Source organism: Solea senegalensis, linkage group LG11 (genome assembly GCF_019176455.1).
Source record: "Solea senegalensis isolate Sse05_10M linkage group LG11, IFAPA_SoseM_1, whole genome shotgun sequence".
Taxonomy (NCBI): Eukaryota; Metazoa; Chordata; class Actinopteri; order Pleuronectiformes; family Soleidae; genus Solea; species Solea senegalensis.
In genome coordinates, this window is record NC_058031.1 from 20,970,475 (window position 1) to 20,995,530 (window position 25,056).

Here is a 25,056-nt window from a genome sequence, read left to right on the forward strand (position 1 = left end):
TTGTCCAGCCACTACAAATTAAACAAACAGTTGGAAAACACATCTGTCTACCTGCTGTCTGATATACACTCACTATCGTAAATAAGACACAGTGTCAACGCTATGCATTCATTTCCCATGACCTTATTTTCCTGAGTACATTTCAAGCTGTGCAATATTTCATGAGTTGTTAGGGAAATGTGTAAAAAAAAAACTGACACTGTGGATGAGCACTCCATCTAAAAACAGCAATACCTGCATGAATTTCAACACAATTTCATCTTTTCTGTGACAGATAAAATGATCTTTTATGGTGCTGGGATAGTTGTATGTTTATATTCACATTAATGGGTTTTGGCTCACATGAGGAACAAATGGAGGTGTAAATAAAGCGATTTAGATGTGGTATCTCTATCAGTAGGTGTTTGTTTTTATATTACATTGGTCAAAAAGTGAGAACAGCCCATAGAAAAACCTGGGCATTTCCAAACAGTAATTTCCTCCAACACTCTCCACATACAGAAGCACCCACTTGATTGATGCATTATATTCCTCCTGGCTGAACATTATACAATCCACAGTTTTCACTCAACCCGGGCCAAGGCCCATGGATGTATTATAATAAATGGATTGAGCACCTACTCCTTTGGTTTGCAGCAAACCTTTTTCAGTGGCCACTCGTGGTACTGCAACAAAAAATGACTATTGTGGTCCAAAAATCAATTTTAGTCAAAGAGACGCCTGTAAAACTGCACACACAGCACACGTTGAGACACAGGCATCTATAGATCTTTGTATTCTAAATTTTTAATCTTTTTTTGTTTTTTTAAATGATCACAAAATTTTTTTTGCTATTATTTTCATGGACAATGATGTATAAAATCCCTGAGTTCTGTGTCAGCAAAGTTTGTGGACAATGAAACTCTTATTACCTATAAGTTTGATGACGTCAGATAAACATCATAATGAATGGCGCCGAATGGGATGTGCTCAATCCGGTTGTTATAATACATCGGTGACATGGCCTCCCTGTCAGCCTGACAGAAAACAGCCCTCATCAGTGCTTCTTCCTCCTACTGCATGTGACCATGTGTCCTGTAGCAACCAAGACAGCAGAAAACCCCCTGCATTCACCCAGGAAGCGGGCAAACTTTCATTATCAAGATGACGTGACCATACGTCCATATCATCACTTTGCAAGTGGTGTGACATTCTGTCACATTTCCTGCTGTGTGTGTGTGTGTGTGTGTGTGTGTGCGAGAGAAAGACTCAGGACATTTGACAGTTTATCAGCATAATTGAGAAAGCTGTCAGTTTGGCCTTTACAGCACTTCTCACTGATGTGTGCAACCTGATTGATCTACTGCCCCTTGTGCATATTGACCCACGTATGCACCGCACTCAGGGGACACTGAGGCTCTCTGGCTTCCATGGCACATCAGGAATCAACAGAGCGGAGAGGAAAGGCAGAGTGTCACAGTTTCATCTTGTTCTGTACACACAGGCTGCGCTGAAGCTTTCAAGACAAAGTCACCTGTTAGAATTTTGCACTTGTTCCAAAATTGGAGATGTATTTGCTTGAAGTGAAGCCACATTTCCAAACATTTTTCATCAGTATTTTTTTACAACTGAAAAGATTTTGTTTCTTTTAATTTAATTTAATTGTGATACATAATCACTTCATATTCACTACCAGACATGAGGTCACACAGTACCTGCAGTTTCTGTAGAGTCTGTCGTTCCTGTAGTGCCCTTTAGCAAACCAATATTCATGCACTACTTGTCCTGTACAACACAGTCAAAACAAAATATCATCGACCAAGTCATGTCATGATCATTTTCAGTTCATGATCAGTTAATCTATTTTGTTAAATTATAAGATTATTAACTATTTCATCTATGAATTGCTAATGAAACATTTGAGATTTGAGTGCATACCTGCAAGAACTATTTTAATATTTATTTTTATAATGTTTAAATAACTAGAACTGCAAAAAAAGGCAACTGGCAAGTAACATGTTGCATCATAAAAACATAAAGCATCTACTTCCAAATACTATTTTATAATGTATAATGTATGTGTCTGGTAATGTCTTGGCTAATGCACTGTTGCAGATCAGAGAGCAAAAACATGCTTGCACATGCATGGCATGCTGCACAAATGATTGTTTTAATGAGTAAATAATTAATTTCCATCAAGCTAATCAGTTAATGTTGCATTTATTTCCTTCCTTCTCTTAATGCATGGAATCTGCATTGGTATTCACAATATGGGGATGACATCACTTTGGTTTGTTCATATAGCTGTACAGTGCACATCTAAAATTAAATGTGTGGAGAGCGATACTGGGTGAGAGAGAGAGAGAGAGAGAGAGAGAGAGAGAGAGAGACAGGGAGGATTCAATAAATTAAAATAAAAAATACATAAAGGCATAAAAGCCTGTGTGGTTTCACTCATGAGGGCAGTTGAGTGGCAAACTAAAAGGAAGTCTCTTGAACCAAATGTTGTTACTGTGAAAAACAGCTGACCTCGTGGCTTCTGTCGGGAAGGAATGCATGCAGAGGAGACAGACAGAGAGATAAACAGGAACTCATACAGTATAGAGGATCACCCTCACACACATACACACACACTCTCTCCCCCTCCCTCTCTCTCTCACTCGCCCTCTTACTCTGTGTCGTTTCATCTCTCTCTCTCTTTCTCTCTCTCTGTCTCACTCACTCTCAGTTGCTGTGCTTAGACAGATGGGGATACACTGCCAAAGAGGACTTAGGGGCAAGGAGACTGTGTTTCTTTTCTTCTCCTGTGTCTTTTCTTTCTCTTCCGCCTGGCTTCCCTCACGAGCTGTTAATTCCATCCCTGGTCCTGAGGATGAGGAGGATCTATTGGTGAGGAAGACAAAACAAAGGAAGAGAGAACAAGGAGCAACAGGGTGGTGAATTCTCCGCGAAGGAGTGAGTGAGAAGATCTTTTCTTTTTCTTCGGGCTCAAGTAAAAAGGTTAGTGAGGAAATGGCCAAAACAAATGTTATTGTTTGACCTGCTGTTCTTTACTTTGTCATCTCTGACAATTCATTTCCTATTCAGTCCTTGTGAGGACTGGAATTAAATGTCTTCACAGACCAATTTTCTTACAGTGGTACACTGCTTTTCTCTCCCAAAATTAAACTATCTCAGTTTTATTTCATATATGTTTCATTCATATAATAGTCGGTCTCCAGGCTGCTGGTTTGGTCAGTTTTACTGTGGGTTAATATACTTTGTAATAAAACTGTATGATACCCAGGTGGAGTCTCTCTTTTGGCAAGGCAGCAGCAAGTGAGCTCCAGAAAAAGGCGAGGACAGCTCGCTCTCCTCGCCGCTCCGCAGCCGTCACTTTACACAGGAGGCAATTAAGCAAGATTGGCAGCCGGCACTGCTGGTAACTTGGAAACAGGCATGTGGGAGACGTATGGTGACACATGATGGTATTCAGGGGAGAGAGGAGCAGTAGAGAAAGGAGATTCCCTTTGTTTATTCACACAAAAGCCTGCTCCTGTGTGAAAACCTCTCTTCTCACCTGTGTGCCTGTGAAAACTTGCCCAAGGGCAGCAGCTGTGATGTTTTTTTTTGCTATTGAACGGCAGTGACCATTTCTCAAATGTGCATGTGTAAATGTGTGTGCACAGAAAGTCTTTTTTCTTTGCCATGGTGAGTGCATCCAGTCTCTCTTATGTGAACTGGAGGTTGTTATACTCTTAGAGGAGCACCGTCCTTTAATCATTTGAGTACAGTAACTTATTCACACTTGAATCCAGCCACAAAAGGGGAAAAACAAGAAAAATATTGAAACAATGTAATATTGAAATATAATATTGAACTACCCCCAAGCACCTTAAGGACTGTGCCTTTGTTCAGGCTGTATTTAATTGTTGCATGTGACCGCAGTTCCCCTTGAAACCAATCAATTCTTCTCTCAATTTGTCACAAAGACATTTTGTACTCATTTTTAACATGGATAAGATACGTGTGCCTGGAGACGCTGAGGTTGGCCTCTAGCTCCTGGCAACAGTGGCCTCTGTTTGGAGTGTAAACACAGGTGGAGGCATAGAAGGGTTATTATTCTGGACTGTGTGTGTTATGACACAAAAAGACGAGAGCTGTCATGAGCCTCAGCCTCACTGTTCATTTATTTCAGTGACAATGATGTTTTGATTTCTGTGCAGCAGGATGTGTTTACACAAGAACTGCTTAAGTGAACATTTACAAAAAAAAAAAGAATCTTTCAGAAACATAGTGCAGTGTGCATCCTCACCTTGTGTTTAGTCTGGACTTTTACGTGTTTTTTGTCATGGCGTGACAAGCACCTCTACTTGAGCGGATGAATATAAGTGAGGTCAGGAACCATCAGTCATCAGCAGAGGGCTGTTTCCTGTGTCACCTTGTCTGAGACATGCACACACAGAGACAGCAGTGCCTCGCAGGGACAGTTATGGACAGTCCATCGGTGGCTCACCGACTTTTCCTGACTAAGAGGAATCGTTGACATTGAGAGGGAGTTAACGTTTGCTAGGTGCCCTCATTAATGGGTGCAGACAGCATGCACTGTCACATTCCCTCCAGGTGCACACATGCATGCACATATAGCGAGCCCATCACACACACACACACACACACTCATACCAGGAGAGGAGGAGCAGGGAGAGGCATCGTGACCAGTGGCTTGGCACAGACCCTCAAGGTGAAACTTTTTGAATGAGGAGCCTTTCAATTCAGAGCAGATGATCAAACTGGTGTTGAAACTGCGGAGTCGCTGGCGGCAGCAGATGTGGACAGTCCTTTGGCAGGGAAAGTGTGTAGGTGCCTGAATCTTGAACATTAAAGTCAAAGGAACATAGCTGAAAATAATACAACGTTGTCTGTTCGTCGTCTCGTGGACGCATCACAGTCTGAATGAAACCGCACAGCATTTTCTGTTTAACTACCATCACGAATCCAGCCATATGTCTTCACGAATTAGAGTGCAGACTAGTAAGCTATATTTATGAGTGGGAACAAACAAAAACTGTGTTTTCAGAGTCTATCTTTGGCCATGGTGAGACTGAAGTGTGTCCCCAATTTATCACACAGGAACACAAGACACATTTGACTCAAAGTGTAACCTTTTGGTTGCCATATACAGTATATCCATGTACATTTGCTTTAAATAATACAGTAAACTGTGAACTACGCTAAACAGAATACTAAATAGATACCATTCTACTGAATAACATTTGCTTTGTTATAACACAGCCCCACAATGGTTTTACCAATATCTGCTATTAATTTAAACTCAACTCAATGTTGCGGGTTTTCTGGAGGTACTGCAGACTGTGGTTCGGTTCATTAATGTTATATTGACCATAGTTGTAAATGCGTGCATGTACAGTTGTTTGTATCTGTATGTTGGTCTGTGACCTCTCCACCATGGATGCTGCCTCTCATCTCACAGTTACCCCAGACAGCCACAGGTGAACTACTTTGGCCAGAATTCAGAAAATAATTCATTGAGCAAAATCCTCATATGACCTAATCTCCAGGATACAGAATAAACAGTATGAAAGGTCCTAATTATAGCACTGCATGCTCTTTGGATTATATTTCTTCAGCAGTATTTGAAAACAGGGATCAATTGCAATTCAAACATCCACCAAAAAGCCCTAAGTGTACCATGGCGTACTATCGCCTGCACATCTGAACATAACAAAGAATGTTATTTTACCTTCTAAGCAGACTGATCCCTCATCAGTCACAACCTCTGTTCTCCATTCATGCTGCCTCATTAGTACCTCAGTTTTGTAAACATCAGATGCCAGAGGCAGAAATCCTGCACTTTGGCCCATTATACTGTCAGCGCTAATAACAGTGGCTCACTCCTGGTAACTTCATGCATCCCGACCCCACTGGGCATAACTGTAGCAATTCTGACGGCAAAAGCCAGAAGAGACATAAAAAAATAAAAAAACACGGCTGCACTTTCTAATCTTTGCTCACTTAAAGCCATTTGATGTTTTCATTGTGTCTAAATGTCACTAAGTCTTGGTGCGTTTATGTTCACCCTCCTCCTCAAACATGTGTACTTCCATTGCTTTGAGCTGTGTCTTTGTAAGGTGTTTTCAGTGTCTTCAGGAAACACATTGCCTCCTTGTGTGAAGCAACTGAAACGAGAGTAACAAGCGCTTAACATTCAGACACAGGTTCAGCCAGTAGCTGTTTTGAATATTAATGTGTTGTTTGCTCAGTATATGTGAATCTCTGGTCAACAAAAAAGGGAAGACAAATTACATTGATTCATTCTTCTTTGAGGCATTTTTTTTAGTATTGTAGAGATGTGTGCGCCTTATAGGCCCAACGTGTGCCATCAGATAAAAACTCATTTTCGGTCACAGCAACAGACTGTTAAACTGATTTGTCTTGCAGTAGAAAGAGAGATGCACATGGGCAGAGATTTGTTTTTTCCAACAAGCCACAGAGATCAAAACAACTTATGCAAGTTATATTGTCACAAATTAGCCACTTTGCCTGCAGAGACACAGCTTTTGATTCTGTCTATGATAATCTGACAAGCAACAATAAGAAAATCCTGCTCTTTGGAGGCACCAGGTTTTATTCCTCGTGTTTCGACAGACAAGCAAAAAGCCCACACGGTACAGTGAGTACTGCACAGAGCTCCACTGACAAAGACGTAAGAACTCATTTAAATGTATTTCAGAGTAAAAAGCAAAATGGGATTCAGATAAAATAAAGATACAAAGGGAGAAAATACTTGAAACTGAAATTTGCAGTTATTAGCAGCTTTTTCCACATATAATTGACTGACCTCCCTTACTGAAGAGGAGAGCAGATGTGAGCGACAGCTGAAATGCAGTGGGAGTGGACGAAGGGTCAAATTCTGATGTCTGACACTGGCTGTTGATCACAGAGCCTGAGGTGCAGTGGAGCCTCTGTCACTTTGACTTGGCCTTGCAATATACAAGAAAGGCTTTTATCACCAGACTTGAGGAGCATGTCGAGGTAAAAGCTTAAATGCATCTACAGTGTCAACAAGGAGTGGCAAGTGAAAGGACTGAAAGAACATGTGGGCGTGCAACCTCTGGATGAGAGTTTCAGGATGCTCACTTTAGTCATACAATCTTTTAGGTGGCACAGAAAGTCTTTTCTCTCTGAAGATGAGCATTTTGTCAGTTTTTTTGAGCATAGAAGTACTATTATTTTTACAACCAAAGGTTTCTTTTACACACGTTTTCAGCCACATTTCTTTCAGAAATGCTAGCCTTTGAGTAGAGAACATTGCACCCACCAGGACAGTACAGTGTTTCTCTAACAACAAACCCTGGACTCCTTAAGAGTGTTTATGTCAGGAAACAAGGATTGAGCTGATATGAAAGATCAGGGAGGGGAAGGACAGCTAGAGGAGAAAGATGATCAGCTGCAGTAGAATAGTAGTCCGGAGTCTGTAGATGCCTAAATCTCCAGACTCCTTCCATGATTTTCCATTAGGGATAGTCCCTGGTACCTGGTGCTTGTTAGTACCTGGTATCTGGAAAAACAACCTGCCTGATGCCAAGCTAAGTAAAGTTGAGTAGAGGCGGAGTAGTGCTGGAAGTGTGTAATGGAAAAAGCGCCAAAAGAGTTAGATTCCCAGGCTATATGAGATCAGAGGTGGGCTAATGACCTGAACTTATTTTTGAATATAGGACAGAGATCTTTCTGATCTGGAGAAGCACTGTGGGGATCATGTTTTTATGACTTTCCAGTCCTTTCAACCCCATACAGCCAGCACTTCTGAAGGACAAACTGAAGAAAGCTGGAGAGCATGTCCACCTCACATCCTGGGTTGTGGCTTAGTTGACCAATCGTCCCCCGGTATGTGAGGACCCGGGATTGTGTGAACACTGTGGATTTCTCATTCCGCTCCTCCTCCTCCTGACACCTGTTGAATTTATCTGATGACTCTGCAACAGTCAGCCTCATCACAGATGATGACAACAAGGGGTACAGAGAACAGATGCAGGACTGTGGACTCACTATGAGTCATTATGACTGTGTAGTGACATCAGCCATCTTTTTTTGGAGTGTTCTGCTGGGGCATCTGAACAGCAGACAAGAGGAGGCTGAACAGACTGATTTAAAAAAAAAGAAAGAAAAAAAAGCCATCTCAGTCCTGAGATGCCCTCTTGACCCAATGGAGGTGGTGCGAGAGAGGAGGATGATAGCCCTGATAGCCAACTATTATCTATGATGGACAACCTCACCCATCCCCCCTGCAGGACACCATCACAGCACTGGGCAGCTCCGTCAGTGACAAACTTAACGTCCTAAATGTCAGAAGGAGTGGTATCGCTGCTGTTAGACTGTACAACAAGCACTGCTCTCAGTAGACCACAGGTTACATGTATCATTCATAGATGTGGAAATGCAGATTTATTATTTATTACCGTTACTGTCTTTGCAGCTGCGACAATGTGGGACTAATAAAGGATTATCTTATCTATTTTGTGTTTTACAGTTAACGATCATTAAATTATTCTGAAAGAAATATAAAATCTCTCATTTCTTTTTGTCTCATTGATTTTAGCTAATTTTAGATCATTCACGGTTTAATCACTACATCTGCAAAGGTTATTCAAATCGTTAAACAGAAAATAATTGGCAGCTACTTTAATAATTATGACAAAATACATAAAAATCAGTGCTCTCGGGCTCTGAAATGTAACGTAATTGACATCGCAGGCTTGTATGAGAGTGAAATAAATGATATGATAAATAATATGAAGAAACATTTGACAGACACTAACAAATGGGTTATTTAAAAAAAACAAAAACAAAACAGAACCAATTAGACAAAATCAATCACGAATATTGCAGCCATAATGTTCAGATTTTATCTTAAATACAAATTCACACATGGGCCTTATCTCAGGGCAAATCTCTGACGTTTGTCATCCTCCTGCAAACAAAAACAAAACATTCATTCTGTTTTATCTTTTCAATAGTGCTGACTTTATTAATAAAACATAATACACAGTGATGCTGCTATTGGTATAAGACAGGAGAAGCATGAATGTGGATGAATGCAATGCATCTTTGGGAGATTGAGCTCTTGTCTCTTAAGCCAGCTTCCACTGAGCCAGTGGCATTCCACAGTGAAATGACTCAAACTCAATAATGCATATTACAGGGTAAGTCAACTGCTGTATAGCTGTATACATGTATGTGTGTGAACTGAAAAATATGTGTATGTACTGTATGTTCTCACTGTGCTGACAGAGATAATAAATCCTCAGTCATTAAGGGGTGAAATGACTATGCATTTATTTTTATTCACCATATAATGTAATAGCTTACTATAATCCCTCTCATAATTCTCATAATAAGTAATCATTTAAATATACACAATAGTCGGGCCCATTTATTATCAGTGAATAACAGCAGGTAACTCCACAATTTTAATAAAAACATACATCCCCCAGTCACAGAAATCGGCTCAGCAAAACCTTTTCAGGAGAAACTTCAGAGCGTTTAGCACCAAAGTTATAACATTAGAGCTTAGAGTTGAAGTCACTTGCATTCGGCGAGCATTTGAGGACATTTGAGGAAGTTATTATTCATCTACAATATGTGCCAAACTTGCTAACTAATGTGAGTTCCCCCTCTCTGTGGGTGAAAAGCAGGACAACCTCATTAATGAGGTGCAATCCCATGATAACAGCCAGTCAACCATCATTTCTACAGCACTAACAACAAATGGACCAGATCACAAATGCTTCCTTGCATTTTAAGGTTTTTCTAATAGACCATATAAACACCATTATCTATGTGAAGCAGTTTGGAGTATTATCTGCCATCATTTGTTTGTTGGCAGTTCATGGGGAGACTGTCTCTGACTAATGCCCTCTGTGACTTCTTTGACCTTAAGGTGTATGAGTGCCTTCCAGGTCTCCATAGTGTATCTGTTATGGCTATTTCAGGGCTAAGTTGCACGGCGGTTTGTTGCGTTAAATCTCTTAAGACAGATTTATTCAGGGTGGGTTATCTTAGGGTGAGCTCACACGTCTCTCTACTTTCACTGAGCTACTTTTGGATTAGACATAATTGTAAAAGTGGATTAAAAGGCGTAACTACTGATGTTTTCAGACAGTGTGGTTCGACATGAGCAACGCTTTATTTAATTCAGAGACAGTCATTTAGTAAGATTCTGAACGCAATGAGGTAAATCACAAGATAATTGTTGAATATTACTGAACTTAATTAGTTGCACCCATTCAACTGATTGTTGGAACTGCAGAGTGAAACTTTTGGTAATTTTTGTTGCTGATTTTTGTTGTTTCTGCCTCGGTTTTGTCTTCATGAACAGAAATTAATTTACCAAAGTTTGTATGATGTGAAAACTAAGTTTCCCTTGACAGTTGGATGGAAACTGTAAAGTAGTACTGTCAGACCTGAGTAATGGAGTGTTTGTGTGAATAGTTGATTTCTAAAACCTTTCCTAAATGCTTCTTTGTGTTTTCAGTCATACTCCAGCAACCTATTTGCAACCTTGAGAAAACATCAGTCAGTGCTTGTGCATTATACAGATAGAGGCATGTGAAGCTGATAGGCTTAATCAGTATAGTGTGAATTCATTTGATAATGGTTTGAATGCAACAGAAATTCTTTTTTATTTCTAAAGTTCCACTCATACTTCTGCCAAATCAGAATTGGCATAAACAAGATTAAAGCAAGCCTTGTATCAGTGGTTCAGGCTGGCGGTGGTGGTTCAATGGTGTGGGGGATATTTTCTTGGCACACTTTGGGTCTTTTAGTACCAAATGAGCATCGTATAAACACCACAGCCAACATGAGTACTGTCGCAGACCATGTCCATTCCTTTATAACCACAGAATAACCTTATTCTGATGGCTACTTCCAGCAGGATGTCGTGTCACAAAGCTCAGATCATCTCACACTGGTTTCTTGAACATGACAATGAGTTCACTGAACTCAAATGGCCTCCACAGTCTCAAGCCAAAGGAGCACCTATGGAACATGGTCAAACAAATCACACATCGATGAATCTATGCCATGAGGGGAAAATGGGGTCCAACCATAATAAAGTAGCCACTTTACCCATTTTTATACTTCTAGTGCAGTATTACCTGCTGTTTCTGTGATCTGTGTGACTGCAGTATATTAACACAGGTCATGGAGAAAACAACAACGATTAAAAATCTACTGGGACATGATTTGCAGCTTTTGTTCATAAACCACTGTCCAGTGTTGTGATTTAATATTTCTTCATTTTTCTATCTTCCCACTGGGCTATTTGTCTGAGAGTAGGAGCTATTTTAAATTCAGGGTCAAGCAGATGATGACAGGGAACTTGTCCAAGAGAAACCATTGAAGCCAAAGAGAGGAGTGTTAAAGCAAATCATAACAAACACTGCTTGCTTTTGTTAAGGATACACTGTCATATCTGTCTGCATCACAGACAAAACAGTCTGCTGTATACGTCTTCCAAACCCCCCCCCCTTCAAAACGATTCATGTTTCCTTCATCCTTCACGGCCACACTAAAGAAAACTAAATTTAGGTGCCAAAGTGCAGGTGTGTTGACTCACAAAGCCTCCATAGAATTCCTGGAAGGTTTAAGACAAAATTGTGAAAAGTCCATCAGAATTTCTCAAAGCCTAGTGTGATATCGTCTGTCTGAGCAGCAGTCTAATGTAATTTAACAGTGACATTTTGTCAAAGTGTTGTTTCCAAGCTCAAGAATAAAAGTTAAAAAAAAAAAAGTTAATAAAAATATTATACTGCAGTATATTTAAACCAGCTCTTGTTCTGTAGATTTGCATTTTATTAGATGGGACTCCCAGCTGACTTTGAGAGCTTGATTATGTAACAAAATCAACATATCAGTCTCCAGTAGCTGCATTATTAGCCGCCTCTCCCTCACTGAAGAATGTGCACTATTATGTATTCATCTGCTCATGAATATACTTGCATTCTACCAAGCGACTATAGGATACAAATATCTCTGGTCTTTAAAAAGAAATCAGATCTTTTTTTTTCTGCAGTTTTGATATTAGATGATTATTCAACATTGAGGCTTGAGCTGTGTTGTTAAGTGAAATAAGCATTACTGAGATCTGTTAGGAACCAGAACCAGTGTTGTGATGAGATTTATATCCAGATGGATTTTCAGCCTTCTGCTATCAACTAAATGTTTTCTTTTGAAAAATTTGATCAGGGTATATGAATATTCTTCTTTTCTTGTGATTTTTAAAATCAGTATTGATCAGTACAGTGTAGATTTAGCAATTTAGTAATGATATCAATAAATAATTATAAAGCATGATGACTAAGCCTCAGCTATACACAATTATAGTGATATTAAAATGTGTTAGCTTTAACTTTAGCAAACCCTGCAGAAAACCTGGCGAGGGTACTTTTGTTTTGTTTCCTTCAGCATTTGGGATCCAATTTGGTGATAAATTAAGGGTGTGAGACAAATTGAAGGAGGAGACAGCGATTTCCATCAAAATGACAGCTCTCAGCAGGTACAAACACAGCAAGCCTGCAGCAGATCAACTTTGATTACAGCGCCGCTCACATCTCCTGCTTATATTAAGCTAACAAACCACTATGAAGCCAACAGTAGAAACAGACCACCCATTCAGCTACTGTAGGTGTCTGCACTGCACAACAGCGCAGCCTGTTCTGCTGCCATGTTGGCCAAACGCTCCACAACAAGCTCTATGGCAACCGTGCAGTACTATTCATGTGCAGGCTTCTTGTTCTTTTTTTTTTAGGTCGAGTACTCACTGCATTCACCATATTGTGTGTGCTAATTTTTGGATGTTACAATCTTCCCTCTATTTTGGTTGAGGTAAACATCCCAGGCAATATCAAGCCACGAGAGCAAAGCCTGCTGCTATCGCTACTGCGTCTGCGCTTTATTTAGAATATTGGATCAGGAAAATTTATTCAGGTGACTGATCATATGCATGAAGGCAGATGCTCTATTCATCAGTCAGATTTATGTTAAGCTCTGCTGCTTTCAGTGATACAAATACAAATTTAATAGCAGTTTTTAATAGTGGTGACCTGCATTTACTGACTATGAGGATAATTGACCTTCTAACATTTAAATTTAAGATATATTTGAATAACCTTCAATATGGAGCTACTTAACTTTGTCTTGACACAGCAGGTCCTGTGTTATTGTAAAAATGTTCTTTCTAAAAGCTTTCAGGTCAATACATTTCCATGTAATGTCTGTTGGACTTTTCCCCCTTCAATACTCAATACAACAATTCAAACCATTACATTGCATTGCATGTCGCAGCCTTTGAAGCGGGAGTCTGGGGTTATATCTGGCACTGAAGGTCCATGATGGATGTTTTTGGTGAAGCCAAAAGAGATAAATCTAATGCCAAAGAGAGTTTAGGGAGTTTATGTTTTTTTTCTTATGTTTAGCAGTTGTATCAGGAGAGAACATTTGTGTCTTTGTTTGTTTGGTGGCTCATTCAACAAGCTCATTTGCAGGACAATGTGTGTAGTCATGTGTGCCAGATATGAAGAACCCTGATTGTTGTTGTTCTTAGTCTGGGGCTCCTGTGATGCATGGCTGGGTTAAGTGTATAGAAAGACTGTGGTTACTGATTTAAGCAAATATGATATGATACTTACTTGGACATCAAACCAGAAACTACCACTCATAATGAAATCAAAGCACTCACTCACTTTTGATTGAGGGCGTAATTTTCAGCTGCTGAGCTATTAACCTTATATTTTTGTGATTTCATCAGTTAATTTCAGACTGAACTTGACAACTTAGTATAACAGCAGATTGAAAATAATGTGGAACTGGTGGCATTCTGAATTATCACTGATCACTGTGATTTGTAAAAGCTGATACTCCTAAGTGTTAGTAGAAAACATTGAACAAATGACATGACATGAAATTAACTTGACCTCTAACACCATGGTTGATTCAGTTTCAGGTTTCAGTTTTTAGTGTTGTGATATTGTGACATGACCAACCATTAGCCACTTCCTATTGCCTCATGTCTTCAGTTGCCTGAACGACTCTGACTCTCCCAACACGGGCTCATATCCTAATGGAACACAGTAGGTTTTTTTGAGTGAAACTGTAATGTCATCAAAAGTTAATGAGACCCAATTTATTATGATGACAGTCAAAATAAGTGTCAGTTAGGCACAGGGCTCATTTCAGCAGAACACTCATCAGTGTTTGGAGCAGACCAGATATGAGATGCAGTCATTAGTTAGTGTGCACTCATCCCTTGTACGAAGTGGGAATCTCATCTCTAAACTGTACCAATTTTGGATGCTCGTGGACCAATGGGATGGATAATACACATTAACATGGATTAAGAATGTGTGAGTGAAGCAACAAGGAATGTATTTGTGTATTTGTTTAAAGCCAAAAACGTAATAATAAGGCAAAGAAGGAGCATTGACATACAGGAAGATGTGTATCACCAACATGAGTCTGGGTGCAGAAAGGAAATGGAACTAATAGGGGATGATTGATGTCATAAAGGAGGAGGTGATGCATTTTTTCTCTAATTGACGTTATGATTTGGCGTTATACAAATAAAACTGAATTGAGTTGAATGTTACTCTTGTAGTTATAACATTAGCACACATTAGACTCTAAAAAATGGAAATGACAAAATTGTGATGTGTGGTCAGACTGATTGATTCACGGTAACATTTCCTCAAACCCTGAAAAGTATGAGAGCCCAAGAACAAAAGAAAAATGTGTTTTGTACATTGTGAATCTTCAGATGGAATAAAAAAAAACCTCATGGCACACAGTGCCAGTGCAGTGCAAAGGAAAATCAGTGGCTTAAAATAATAAATCCATAAAATAAATACAAATAATAAAATGTTCTATGGATTAATCAATAGAAAAAAGGAATTATTGGCAGCCCTAGGTTGTAGCGTGCACTAACTCAAAACAACTAATCTATATCAGGCTAATTAACATTTGCAACATTGATGTGAGCCAGTTCCAGTTTTCACACCACTAGAAGAGATTACTATAATATAGACAGGAAAAAGAAAACCAATTGTATCAGATACAGTGCTCCGCAGTCTTCAATTCTCACATGTCAACGTCACGCACAGAATCCAAGACTCTTGTCCACTTCAACTTGTCAAAAACTAATTGCATCTACACCAATCACAAATGGCCTGTGAGGTGACAAGAGTGAATTATCAATGACAGGGGTAATGAAAGGTTTTGTGACTCTTCTGAAAACGAAGTTCAGCTGCACATAGAGAATGTCTTTCCTGGCCTAAAAGCCTCCACGATTAAAAAGACATAGCAGCCCAAAAATACATAAATTATGATTATTTTTTTTTTTTAAAAAGCATAAAAACAAGCCATAGTCTCTGAAATGAAAGCCTGAACAAAAAAAGGGGGACTTGGTCCAGAATGTTCATGAGACTGTCCCAGCCTATCACTGTGCATAAACCCAAAAAATCTCCCACTACACTTTCCTTCATCAAAGCTGTGACAGATTTGGGTCTCCTGCTGAGCTGTGGTAGAAAGTGTGCTGTTGGATTCATAGTGGTTGCTGCAGTAATTGGTCACTAAGTATTTTTCTCCACTCATGGGCAACAACAGTGAGGAACATGTAGGCAAATAAACAAGCTGTGTGTTCTTTTAGTAACCCGAGGGAGTGTCTTCTTTTTTTTTTTTTGAGATATTCTTAGAGTGCTAGCACTGAGCTGACATAGTCTTAATGTATATTTTATTGTGATCTCAGTCATAAACGGCACATAACTAAACTCTCCATCTGTGTTAACATGCATGCAGCCAGGAAGTGTGTTCTATTTTCAGTCTCAGGGAGCAAAGCACTGTGTGTGTGCACGTCTGTATATTTACAGTACATGTTCTGATTCATTGCCGCCAGGCTCATTGCACAAAACCTTCACACTGACTTCCTCTTTGCAAACAACTCCAATGCTGTGATAGAGTGAACTTTGGCCCTTTATGGCCTTTGTAGCACAGGGAGTAATATGACGATGATTTTCCTTCATGTGGTAATGTGAGAGGACGAAATAATGTCCCGAGTAAGAGACTACAGCTGTAGAAAAGAAGAGCAGTCATCTTGTGTTTGGATTTTAGAGGATGGGAATCCCTCACCGCACTGCACATGTTGTCATCTGACGGTACACTGAAGCTCTCACCAGAAGTAAAAAGAGTGGAAAAAAAATACATAAAATGCCACTCTAACAAGTCTCCTGGGAACTCGGCTGCCTGAATTTCTGAAGCGGGAACAGCTTTTCTGATCTAAAATGCTTTAAAGACTCCAGGAGAAACAGCCTGCTGTGCGCCACATATATATTATGTCCATGTGATCCATGGTAACGTTTAGTGTAGTGGTCTGATCGTGTGAACCCATCAGTCTGTGCTGTTACATAAAAAAACATGGCAACGAGCAGGAACTGGAACAGGTACAACAACAGTGACAAACATAGCAACTGAACTAAATGGGATTCTCCAACGTGTTTGCCATTTCAGTTTTCTTCCAATACTCTAATACTGTTTATCCCCATAAGTGTACAAAATAAAACCTGGCCTCACATGAGTGCGTACCATATTCATAACCAAGTAGAAGCTGCATCTGAAATAATGCACACAATTAATATATATTCTCTTTGGATCATAGGTCCAAGTAAGTGTCAGTCTGTTGACTCAGGAAGAATCTCATTACTCTTTTAAGTCTCAGGTCTGATCACAGTTGTGGACATTGGGGGGTTTCAAAGGAAAAGAAACCTGTCTAACATTCTAACATGTGAAGGTGGGAGGAAAGTGGAGAGCCCGGAGGAAACCCAATCAAATCCAGCACCTTCTTGCTGTGAGGCAACAGTGCTAACCACTACTAACCACTGTGCCACCCTGCCGCCAATGTAATGTAAGAATATGAGTTAGCTGTGGAGAAAACTGACAGTCAGACTGAGAAAAACTAAGAACAACATGAGAAGATGTGCTTTATGTAAAGGTGTAAACCTTTAACATCCTCGTGGGTTATTCATGTTGGCGTAATTCCTTCTTTAACACCAGTGCTGCGTTGAATATGTTACTCTTTATTGTGAACTGATCAAAACAGTTGTTTTATCCTTTGGTATTTTAAAGATATAAGAACAACCACAATCTGGAGCAGGTTCTGGATATCAGTCTGCGAGAATTCTTAGCAAATCTCCTCACAGCTGGTATAAACATACACAAAAAGGACTAACAAGATTTGAGCTTGTCTTGTTTTCATGTCACTCATTGCTGATATCACCATCTACTCTAAATTCATAAATTAATGCTGTATATGGACATCGCATTTCTGACCTGGTGGAATATGAATTGTTTTTTGAGAAAGTAGGTTTTTAGCGATAATGAGCATTTCTTTTCCTTACTTTGGTTTTCAATCCATTCTGATTACACATGCAGGTCACAGTGCTGCGCCACACATAACTTAACCATTTATCTCCAATCTGCCTTGCAGGATTCATCAAAACAGTTTTCAAATAAATAAATAAATAAATAGGACAGTCAGCAGAGGGTGAATGCAACATTCATCTTGATGTCAACCGTCCCTGGTGAAGCAGACCACAGGCTTTTGGCATACCTTGTTGATGCTTTTTATTTATGGTTTCTACTTTGCTGTCAAACTCCTCAATAATTCAGGACTTAAGTTTTGTAATAGTTTCCATGCTCCTTCCACAGAGACGACATTTACCTTTCTGTGCACATACAGACCTCTAAAGCCCTTGATGGCTTTAGGGTCATTTTCAAAGGCACATCTTGATGCTACAGCTGAGATTGACTCATGTTTTTAAATTGAGAAATGCAGATTTAATGGTTTTGAGGAGTGAATCCTTGATACAAAATATTTGACAGTAAGGCAGCTGTTTTTCACCGCTCCTTAAACGTAAACACACTTTCCATCATTGGCTTTGTCCAATGATTCGAGCTTCAAATACCTTTCAGTTTAAAATGTTTTATTGACTGAGTTCTTCATACAATTACAAGAGGACCTATTCGCCCATAATATAATTTTCTCGGGTTCTTTTTGTATTATTAAGGAGCGAGGATGCCAAGGAGTTGCATGAACAAGAGGATGCTGAGTTACCGTGGCAACCCCTATATTGCATTATGTGTCCTGTAGTCTCTTAACGCTACACAGCTTAATGAACAAATCTGCTGAACAACAGAAACAAGCATGGCTAAGCAAAACGTGTCGCCACCCCATTAATCTCCATTAGCATTAGTGGACGGATGACTTTAACAGAGGTGAAATCGTAAATGCACAGTGTTTCTCAGGTGGAACAGGAATTTGTTATACATTTACCAGCAAATATCTCCTCACTATTATGTGCACTAAAAAACAATTCTACACTGTGCAACCTTGGACAACACTTATTCAACTAACACCATACATTAAACATATAGTTAAATAAAATCTATTTATTATTATTGTAGTGTTATTGTATTTATACATTTGTTAATTTTATAAAAGTCAGAAAATGAGTATATTTTAATATATGACATTTAACATTTAAGCATTTAGCAGACGCTTTCATCCAAAGCGACTTACAGAAGAGCAAAAAGCTACATAGAAGTAGTCTTGGAAAGAACTCCACTAGATAGGAACAGTAGACTGATAGAGGGTGAGAGTGCCGATGTGGATCCAAGTGCAGAAGGACATAGGGCAGGAGAGGGGGGTAAGGTAAGTGCTAGGACAGAAGATGCTCTTGGAAGAGCTTGGTTTTCAAGAGCCTCTTGGTTTCTTAGGGATTTGACTAAATGGAACCAGGTTATCTATATTTGGTTGAAAAACTGGTTTTCAAAGAGTTGCTTTCTTTTTGGTCATCAACACAGTATTCACTGCAGTAATTTTCACAATAGGGATTTGGTGTTGATGAAGTGCCAGTGCCAGTTTCAGTCCATCCCACAGTGTAAACCAAAAGGACAGATTTCAGAAGCCATGCTGTGAAACGTCTAGAATTACTAATTTAATCTTTTCTTTCCCTGGTTGTCATATTCCCATCAGGAGTCCGGAATCCCAGAAACAGCAGCCATGTGAGAGGAGCTGCCAGTAAGAAGAGGATGCCCACATCCAGCTAAATCCAAGCATCTCCCCTTTCCTCCCTCCCTCCCTCCCTCCTTCTTCTTACATGAGGACAAGAAGATGACTATCACCAGCCGGCAGCCCTTCAATGTCCTGACGGTCATTTTCCTCCTGCTGTCCACTGCAGGTGTGTGGTTTCTTGTCAGTAAATCTACCTGTCACATAATATTTCCACTGCAGGAGGTAGAAGCTCATGACAGTCTCAGGGTGTGTCTGTCTTAGACATGCGGCGACCAGTTTTTACACAGTCTGCCTCAGAATAATGTGTGGCTCTGTCTTTTACTGAGACTAGTGAACAAAAATGAAGTGAATACAAGTGAAAAATTACATCTGATGACCAAAAGTTAAGTCAGAGACACTTTACATCAAGGGACTAAGAAACATTTAACAACAAACAAAAAAGTGCAATTGGCTGGAATAGCTCTGAAGCGGAGAATGAAGAACACACCACACACTGAAAGGCATTTTCAGAAAACCCCAGCCATGCAACATAAGGTTGAAGTTGAAGAGGAGCATTGAGTGTTGGCGGGGGAAACACAGCTGCTGCAGCACGTAGAAGATTGAATGATTATCCCATAATAACTAGAGGAAAAAAAATTATTATTATAATACAATTATTATACAATAAAGTAGATAGAAGGACATGTACTTTGGGGATGGAGGGAAGCTTTGTTACAAACTGTCACTTTCAGATGCTTTTATTGTGGTAAATGTATACTGAGTCATTGACATGTGGTATATTCTGCTCAAACTGACAGCCTCAAATTGTTTGTTTTGTATATATTACATTTAAAATGATATATATAAAAAAAAAATGAAAAACAGCAACATTTGTGATGCTACAATTAGAGAATGATAAATGATTGACTGTTTTCATCTTTAGTTGATGGGATTTAGTACTTAAACTGTCCCATTCAACCTTTACGCATGTATTATACAAATTAATTTAAAAAGTCGCCAAATATCCAACTGAATAAGTATAATATCAAGTGTGAGCATTGACCAATGTCCACATGTTGCTTGTTGTTGGCTGCTCTTTGAAACGGCAGGTTGTAAACAAACTGTGGCACAAGATCCAAGCTGTTAACTGTGTCCTAAAGTCAGGAGGTGTTAATTAAATTAAGCAGGTGGGTGTGTTTATAGCGATTTTGTTTCCAGAACCAGCTGTTGCTGATTTGGGATTCCACAGAGTTCCCCATAACCCTTTATAAAAAAAAAAAAACCTTGGGTTAACGCACAATGCATTTAGGAATAAGATTGTGCACATATGGGGTTTTACTTAGTCTCTTAAATTGTGGATGTGTTTTAGGTGTAACTAGGCAATAAAGCAATCAAATGTGTCATCTCTCATTCTCTTTAAAAGTGAGCTGTACCTCCAGAATGCTTTTATAGGGGCAGATTCTCCAGGTAGTAAGAGAGAGCATTTCTCTGCAGAGGATACAGTTTTATGTCGTGCACTATACTACCCTGATTATGTGATTACAACCACATGTTAAATAGGGCCCATTAAGTTGTGCAGAGGATTTGATGATCCACTTTTGACATTAAAAGGCCTCGACTTCCTTATTGCCAGTTCACTGCTGAACATTCATAAGTATGTGGATTTATGGCATCTAGTGTATATAAGCTGATTACAGATTGTTTGGGATGAATGAAAAGATGTTTATCACCACACAGTGTATCACACTCAGAAACATCTTCTACCTGATCATTTCTGAATGGATTTTACATTGTAGTCTTTGTCCCCAAACTGCAGCTCTCTCAGCTCATTACCGAGTGTGTGAACCGTATTCTGACCATAAGGGGCGTTACCACTTTGGATTTCATTGCCCGCGCCTCTCTGACATCAAGACGTACATGTTCTGCTGTCACCACAACAACACTGCCTTCAAGTACTGCTGCAACGAGACTGAGTTCCAGATGGTCATGCAGATCAACCTCACCACCACCTCAGATGGATATGCACACAAGTGAGCAGTATTTTAAACCCATTTTTACACTTTGTCTGCTCCTATTTAGACTCAGTCCTGTACTTGTTAGTCTGTTTGGGGGGAATATAAGGAAAAGAAACAACAAAAAAGAACTAATATATAAACTGGGAATAATATATCATGAAACTTGAAATGTGGAAAAAAAACAAATGTATTTTAAAACAGTGTACAGATAGCTTATTGTTTAGGACTAATACCATATGGGCACAAATTCCCTGAACAGCAAGTTCCCACAGAGCCTCTCAGCCAGCTTGACAGTTTGGTGCATGCCATTCCCCTGTTCTCTCTTCCCATATTTGCGTTCAGTATTCACAGTCTTAAAATGGCATAATGTTCCATGAAACAATATAAAAAATAAAAAAGGGAAATAAAGAGACACAAAAAGTGGCTAAGCCGTGGCATAGATAATGCATGTTTTCTACCAAATTATGATAAAAGATTAATGGGCCAAAAAAAATAACCTTTGTGACGTAACTAAGGAAAAGAAAGCATGTGCTGTAACAAGCAGTTTTAGAGAGGTGATTTTTTTTCCTCGGATCAGATGAAGTCTGCAGACTCGCATATGGTTCACTTTCCTGACATCTATTGCCATCATCCACATCAGAGCATTTCATTGACATTGATCTACACCTTCAAAAGCGTGAAAACCCACCACAGAGAGGAGCAGAGGCTCAATTCAGTTTTGTGAGTTAGATGTGTCCGCGTGATAGCGCACTGAGGCAGGTGTTAAGCGGTGGATATTCTACACTGTCAAGTATAACCATGGCTGTGTCATGGAGACTCAATACATCCTACATTCTAATAAAAAATGGCAATAAATATATAGACATAGTCATTGAAAGATGATCAGGTATAAGCTGAGTGAACAGAAAAATTAATCTCTGTCAGTCGGAGCTAACAGTAGGAGGTTCGGATGACAAAACCACAGCTGTTTGTACTAACACCCTCCCAGCATGCCTCTGTCTGAGGTGGTTTACACACTGCCCTGCAGCCGGACATGACATTTCATTTTAGTGTCAGATGGCCCTGTTGAACCACTATTTGATTGTAGCTGAAGGGAAGATGGAATGCAGTTTTGATATTTAACACTGGCCAAGGGAGTTAAACCAGCCATTATTCTGCTCCTTACTCACAGTTCATAGTGAAAATAGTATTAGAGTTTGAAATTTACAGCAGTGAGGAGTTAGACCAAATGCAATTGGCCTGTGTGGGTTTCACAGGTCAATGGATTATAATACATTGCCATTTAGTTACAGAGAAGCTAAATGTTGCAGAATCAGGATGGATTCAGAGTAAAGAAATCCCTCTGAGACATTTTTCTTTTTTGAAAAAAGCAAGAAAAGCCACACAATTTTGGCAGCAAATCAATTGCTTTGCTCTGAGAAAGCTAATGTTAATTTTTGCTGTGTGTTTATGATCGATCCCTCCAAGGATTGTGCACACTGCACACAACATATGGCTTGCATTTACTTAACTTGAGAGAAGTGCAATGTTCACAGAAATGAGAAAAGTACAAAAGTAATTCAAGAATGATTTTCAGAGGCAAGGATAAGATGGTTTGGCCATGTGCAGAGGAGGGATACTGATTATACAGGACAAAGGATGTTGAAGATGGAGCTGTGGGGCAGGAGGAAAGGAGGAGGGCCACAGGAAAGGATCATGGATGTTGTGAAGGAGAACTTGACAGTCGGTGTAACAGAAGAGGACACGAGGGATAGGGCAAGATGGAGGCAGCTGTGGTGAACAGATTGTCAGACAGATGCAGACTCACTTGACTTACTGACATAAAGATGGACATCCAAGTAGTATCATCTCCGTCTATCAATATATTTTCATTATAATGATCACCCATGATAGTTTCATTTTCTATTTGTGTGATAAATTGCTAACTAAAACTTCACATTCAGAATGATTTGGTTGGCCTACTTTAGCCAAAGCTATTTTCTGATCATGTTTCCTCTGATTTACCTTGATGTGTTATTGATGTGGGTGGGCTGAGTAAAAAAGTAAATATTTGCACTACATAAATCAAAACTGGATTATGTAATGGATGGAGAAAATATATGACAAATGAAAACAAGGCACACCAATTTTCAAAGGCTTTGTGAAGAAGCGAAAGAAAAATAATTAAAAGGTCTCTTCACAAACAAAATTCTTTGTCCAGCTACAGTATGAATCATTTATGAAAACAGCAAAAAGGACAGATGGAGGTTTTAGTTCTTGTTGTGGGAGCATTTGGTAAATGTTTGGTCTTGTCATATGAACACGCAAAATTCACACCTGGCAGCTCCATCATGGCTTCTGGGCATTAAAGACCCAGCTTGAGGGTGTCTGGATGGCAGCTTAGAGTGTGTGAGTTGGGTTTATCATCTGTTTGCCAGATTTCACTGTGCTAACACTCGCTATCTGTCTCCTAAAGTAATTATACAGCTCTGGTTGGTGTGTGGATCTATGGATTCTTTGTCATGGTGCTGCTGGCACTGGACTTTCTCTACTACTCAGCCATAAACTATGAGTTGTGTCGGGTTTACCTGGAGAAATGGGGATTGGGAGGACGCTGGCTGAAGAAGGCTCGGAGCCAGTGGCATAGGTCCATGCCAGAGGAAGGTGAAGCCCAAGCCCAACCCACGGTCTCCAGCCACTACCAGCCTCGACACAGCCTCCGTGACGAGGGCCACAGCCCTACGCTCCTGCCCTACAACACGTCCACCGCATGGTGAGTCACTGTCTGTCGTTTGACGACTGCCAACCTGCAGTTTGTAGCACGTGTCAACTCTAAATCTACAAGACACGGCAAATACTGAAAAAAGATTTACATCACAGAGGGAAGTCTTTGAGGATTTGTCCTATATTATTATCTTTTATAAATGAAAGATGTTGTGGAGGATAAAGATATGAGTTTATTTATTTTTAGTTACTGGTACTCATTTTTCACAATATTGTTCAAAGCACATCAAATGCCCAGTGTTCATGGCAGTTTAAAATCACTAAACATACAAAAATGTCTCAAATTTCTTTCAAACATTCATGATGAACATGTATTAAAATGCTGACATGTTAAGACAAACCAGCAGGGAAGTGTTACACTAAAAAAAAAATTTTTAGTGAACGAAAAACTTGTTATTTTACTCAATTCTTAATGCTTCACATTGTTTCTTTTTGTGTCTCATTTTCTTGCTGCCCTATTGTCTTTGTGAGTTGTTACACGGAGAGCTGCGTGGCAGGATACCCGTTTGTCTAAAATAATAATTTAGGGCATTTGTTGCATATATTTCCCAAAACCAACAGTGAGGAAAGCCCAGACATCAGACACCAGACTCCTCATTCACTCCAGTTCTTGATTGAATCTTAATATATGCACATAAGCACACACAAGACACAAAAAAGTGTGTTTTAAGAACCCTTCCACCCACAAAAGATAATTTTCTGAGAAGCCTCTGATTCAATTTTGTCTTTCAACTTGAAATAGCAGCACCACCTCAATATCAACTTGATAATCTACTAATGCAATCTTGTATCAGGACACATTTTCATGATTTTAAGTCTGGCTGGCTCATTAGGGCGCTGTCATTATTAATGATAAGAAAAGAACAGAATAATGAGAGAGCATCACTGTCTGAAAGGAGCCCCTAACCCATATTTAACTGGAAAGACTTGACTCAGGAGAGACACAGAAGAAATTGTTCATGGAATTTCTGTGGAAAAACACCATCTGCTGCTCTTTCAGGTTCTTCTGTTGATTACCATTGAGAGCAATCACAGGTGTCGACTGTGACTGTTTGTGAAATGTACAAAGTGATTAACAACCTCAGGGGTGAACTATAACACACAGCAGTCACAGGGAACTCTCTTGTTCGCCATTGTTCAGGCGTTCATAATCTGGCCACACAATCATAAAGCTCAGTCTGAACAAACCTACTTTTTTTG

At 39.5% G+C, this 25,056-nt stretch overlaps 1 protein-coding gene across 2 annotated transcripts; it reads left to right on the forward strand.

Annotated features, from left to right (window-relative positions):
- Positions 1–2,661: 2,661 nt before the first annotated feature.
- LOC122776753 (protein shisa-like-1a) lies at positions 2,662–23,849 on the forward strand. Of its 2 annotated transcripts, none has more exons than XM_044037440.1 (4): positions 2,662–2,979; positions 19,061–19,265; positions 20,895–21,108; positions 23,549–23,849. In XM_044037440.1, exons 2-4 carry the CDS (start codon positions 19,199–19,201, stop codon positions 23,847–23,849), a joined length of 582 nt encoding a protein of 193 aa, XP_043893375.1. In that variant the 5' UTR covers positions 2,662–2,979; positions 19,061–19,198. The 2 variants fall into 2 exon arrangements, with proteins under 2 accessions (XP_043893375.1, XP_043893376.1); XM_044037441.1 differs by having other exon boundaries at positions 2,662–2,934.
- Positions 23,850–25,056: the final 1,207 nt, after the last annotated feature.

Excerpts from the sequence above, each read along its gene's own strand:
- LOC122776753 (XM_044037440.1), top strand. The coding sequence starts at position 19,199 with ATGACTATCACCAGCCGGCAGCCCTTCAATGTCCTGACGGTCATTTTC. Across the intron at positions 19,266-20,894 it reads CCTCCTGCTGTCCACTGCAG|CTCTCTCAGCTCATTACCGA; the intron begins GTGTGTGGTTTC and ends CCCAAACTGCAG. Across the intron at positions 21,109-23,548 it reads TCAGATGGATATGCACACAA|TAATTATACAGCTCTGGTTG; the intron begins GTGAGCAGTATT and ends TGTCTCCTAAAG.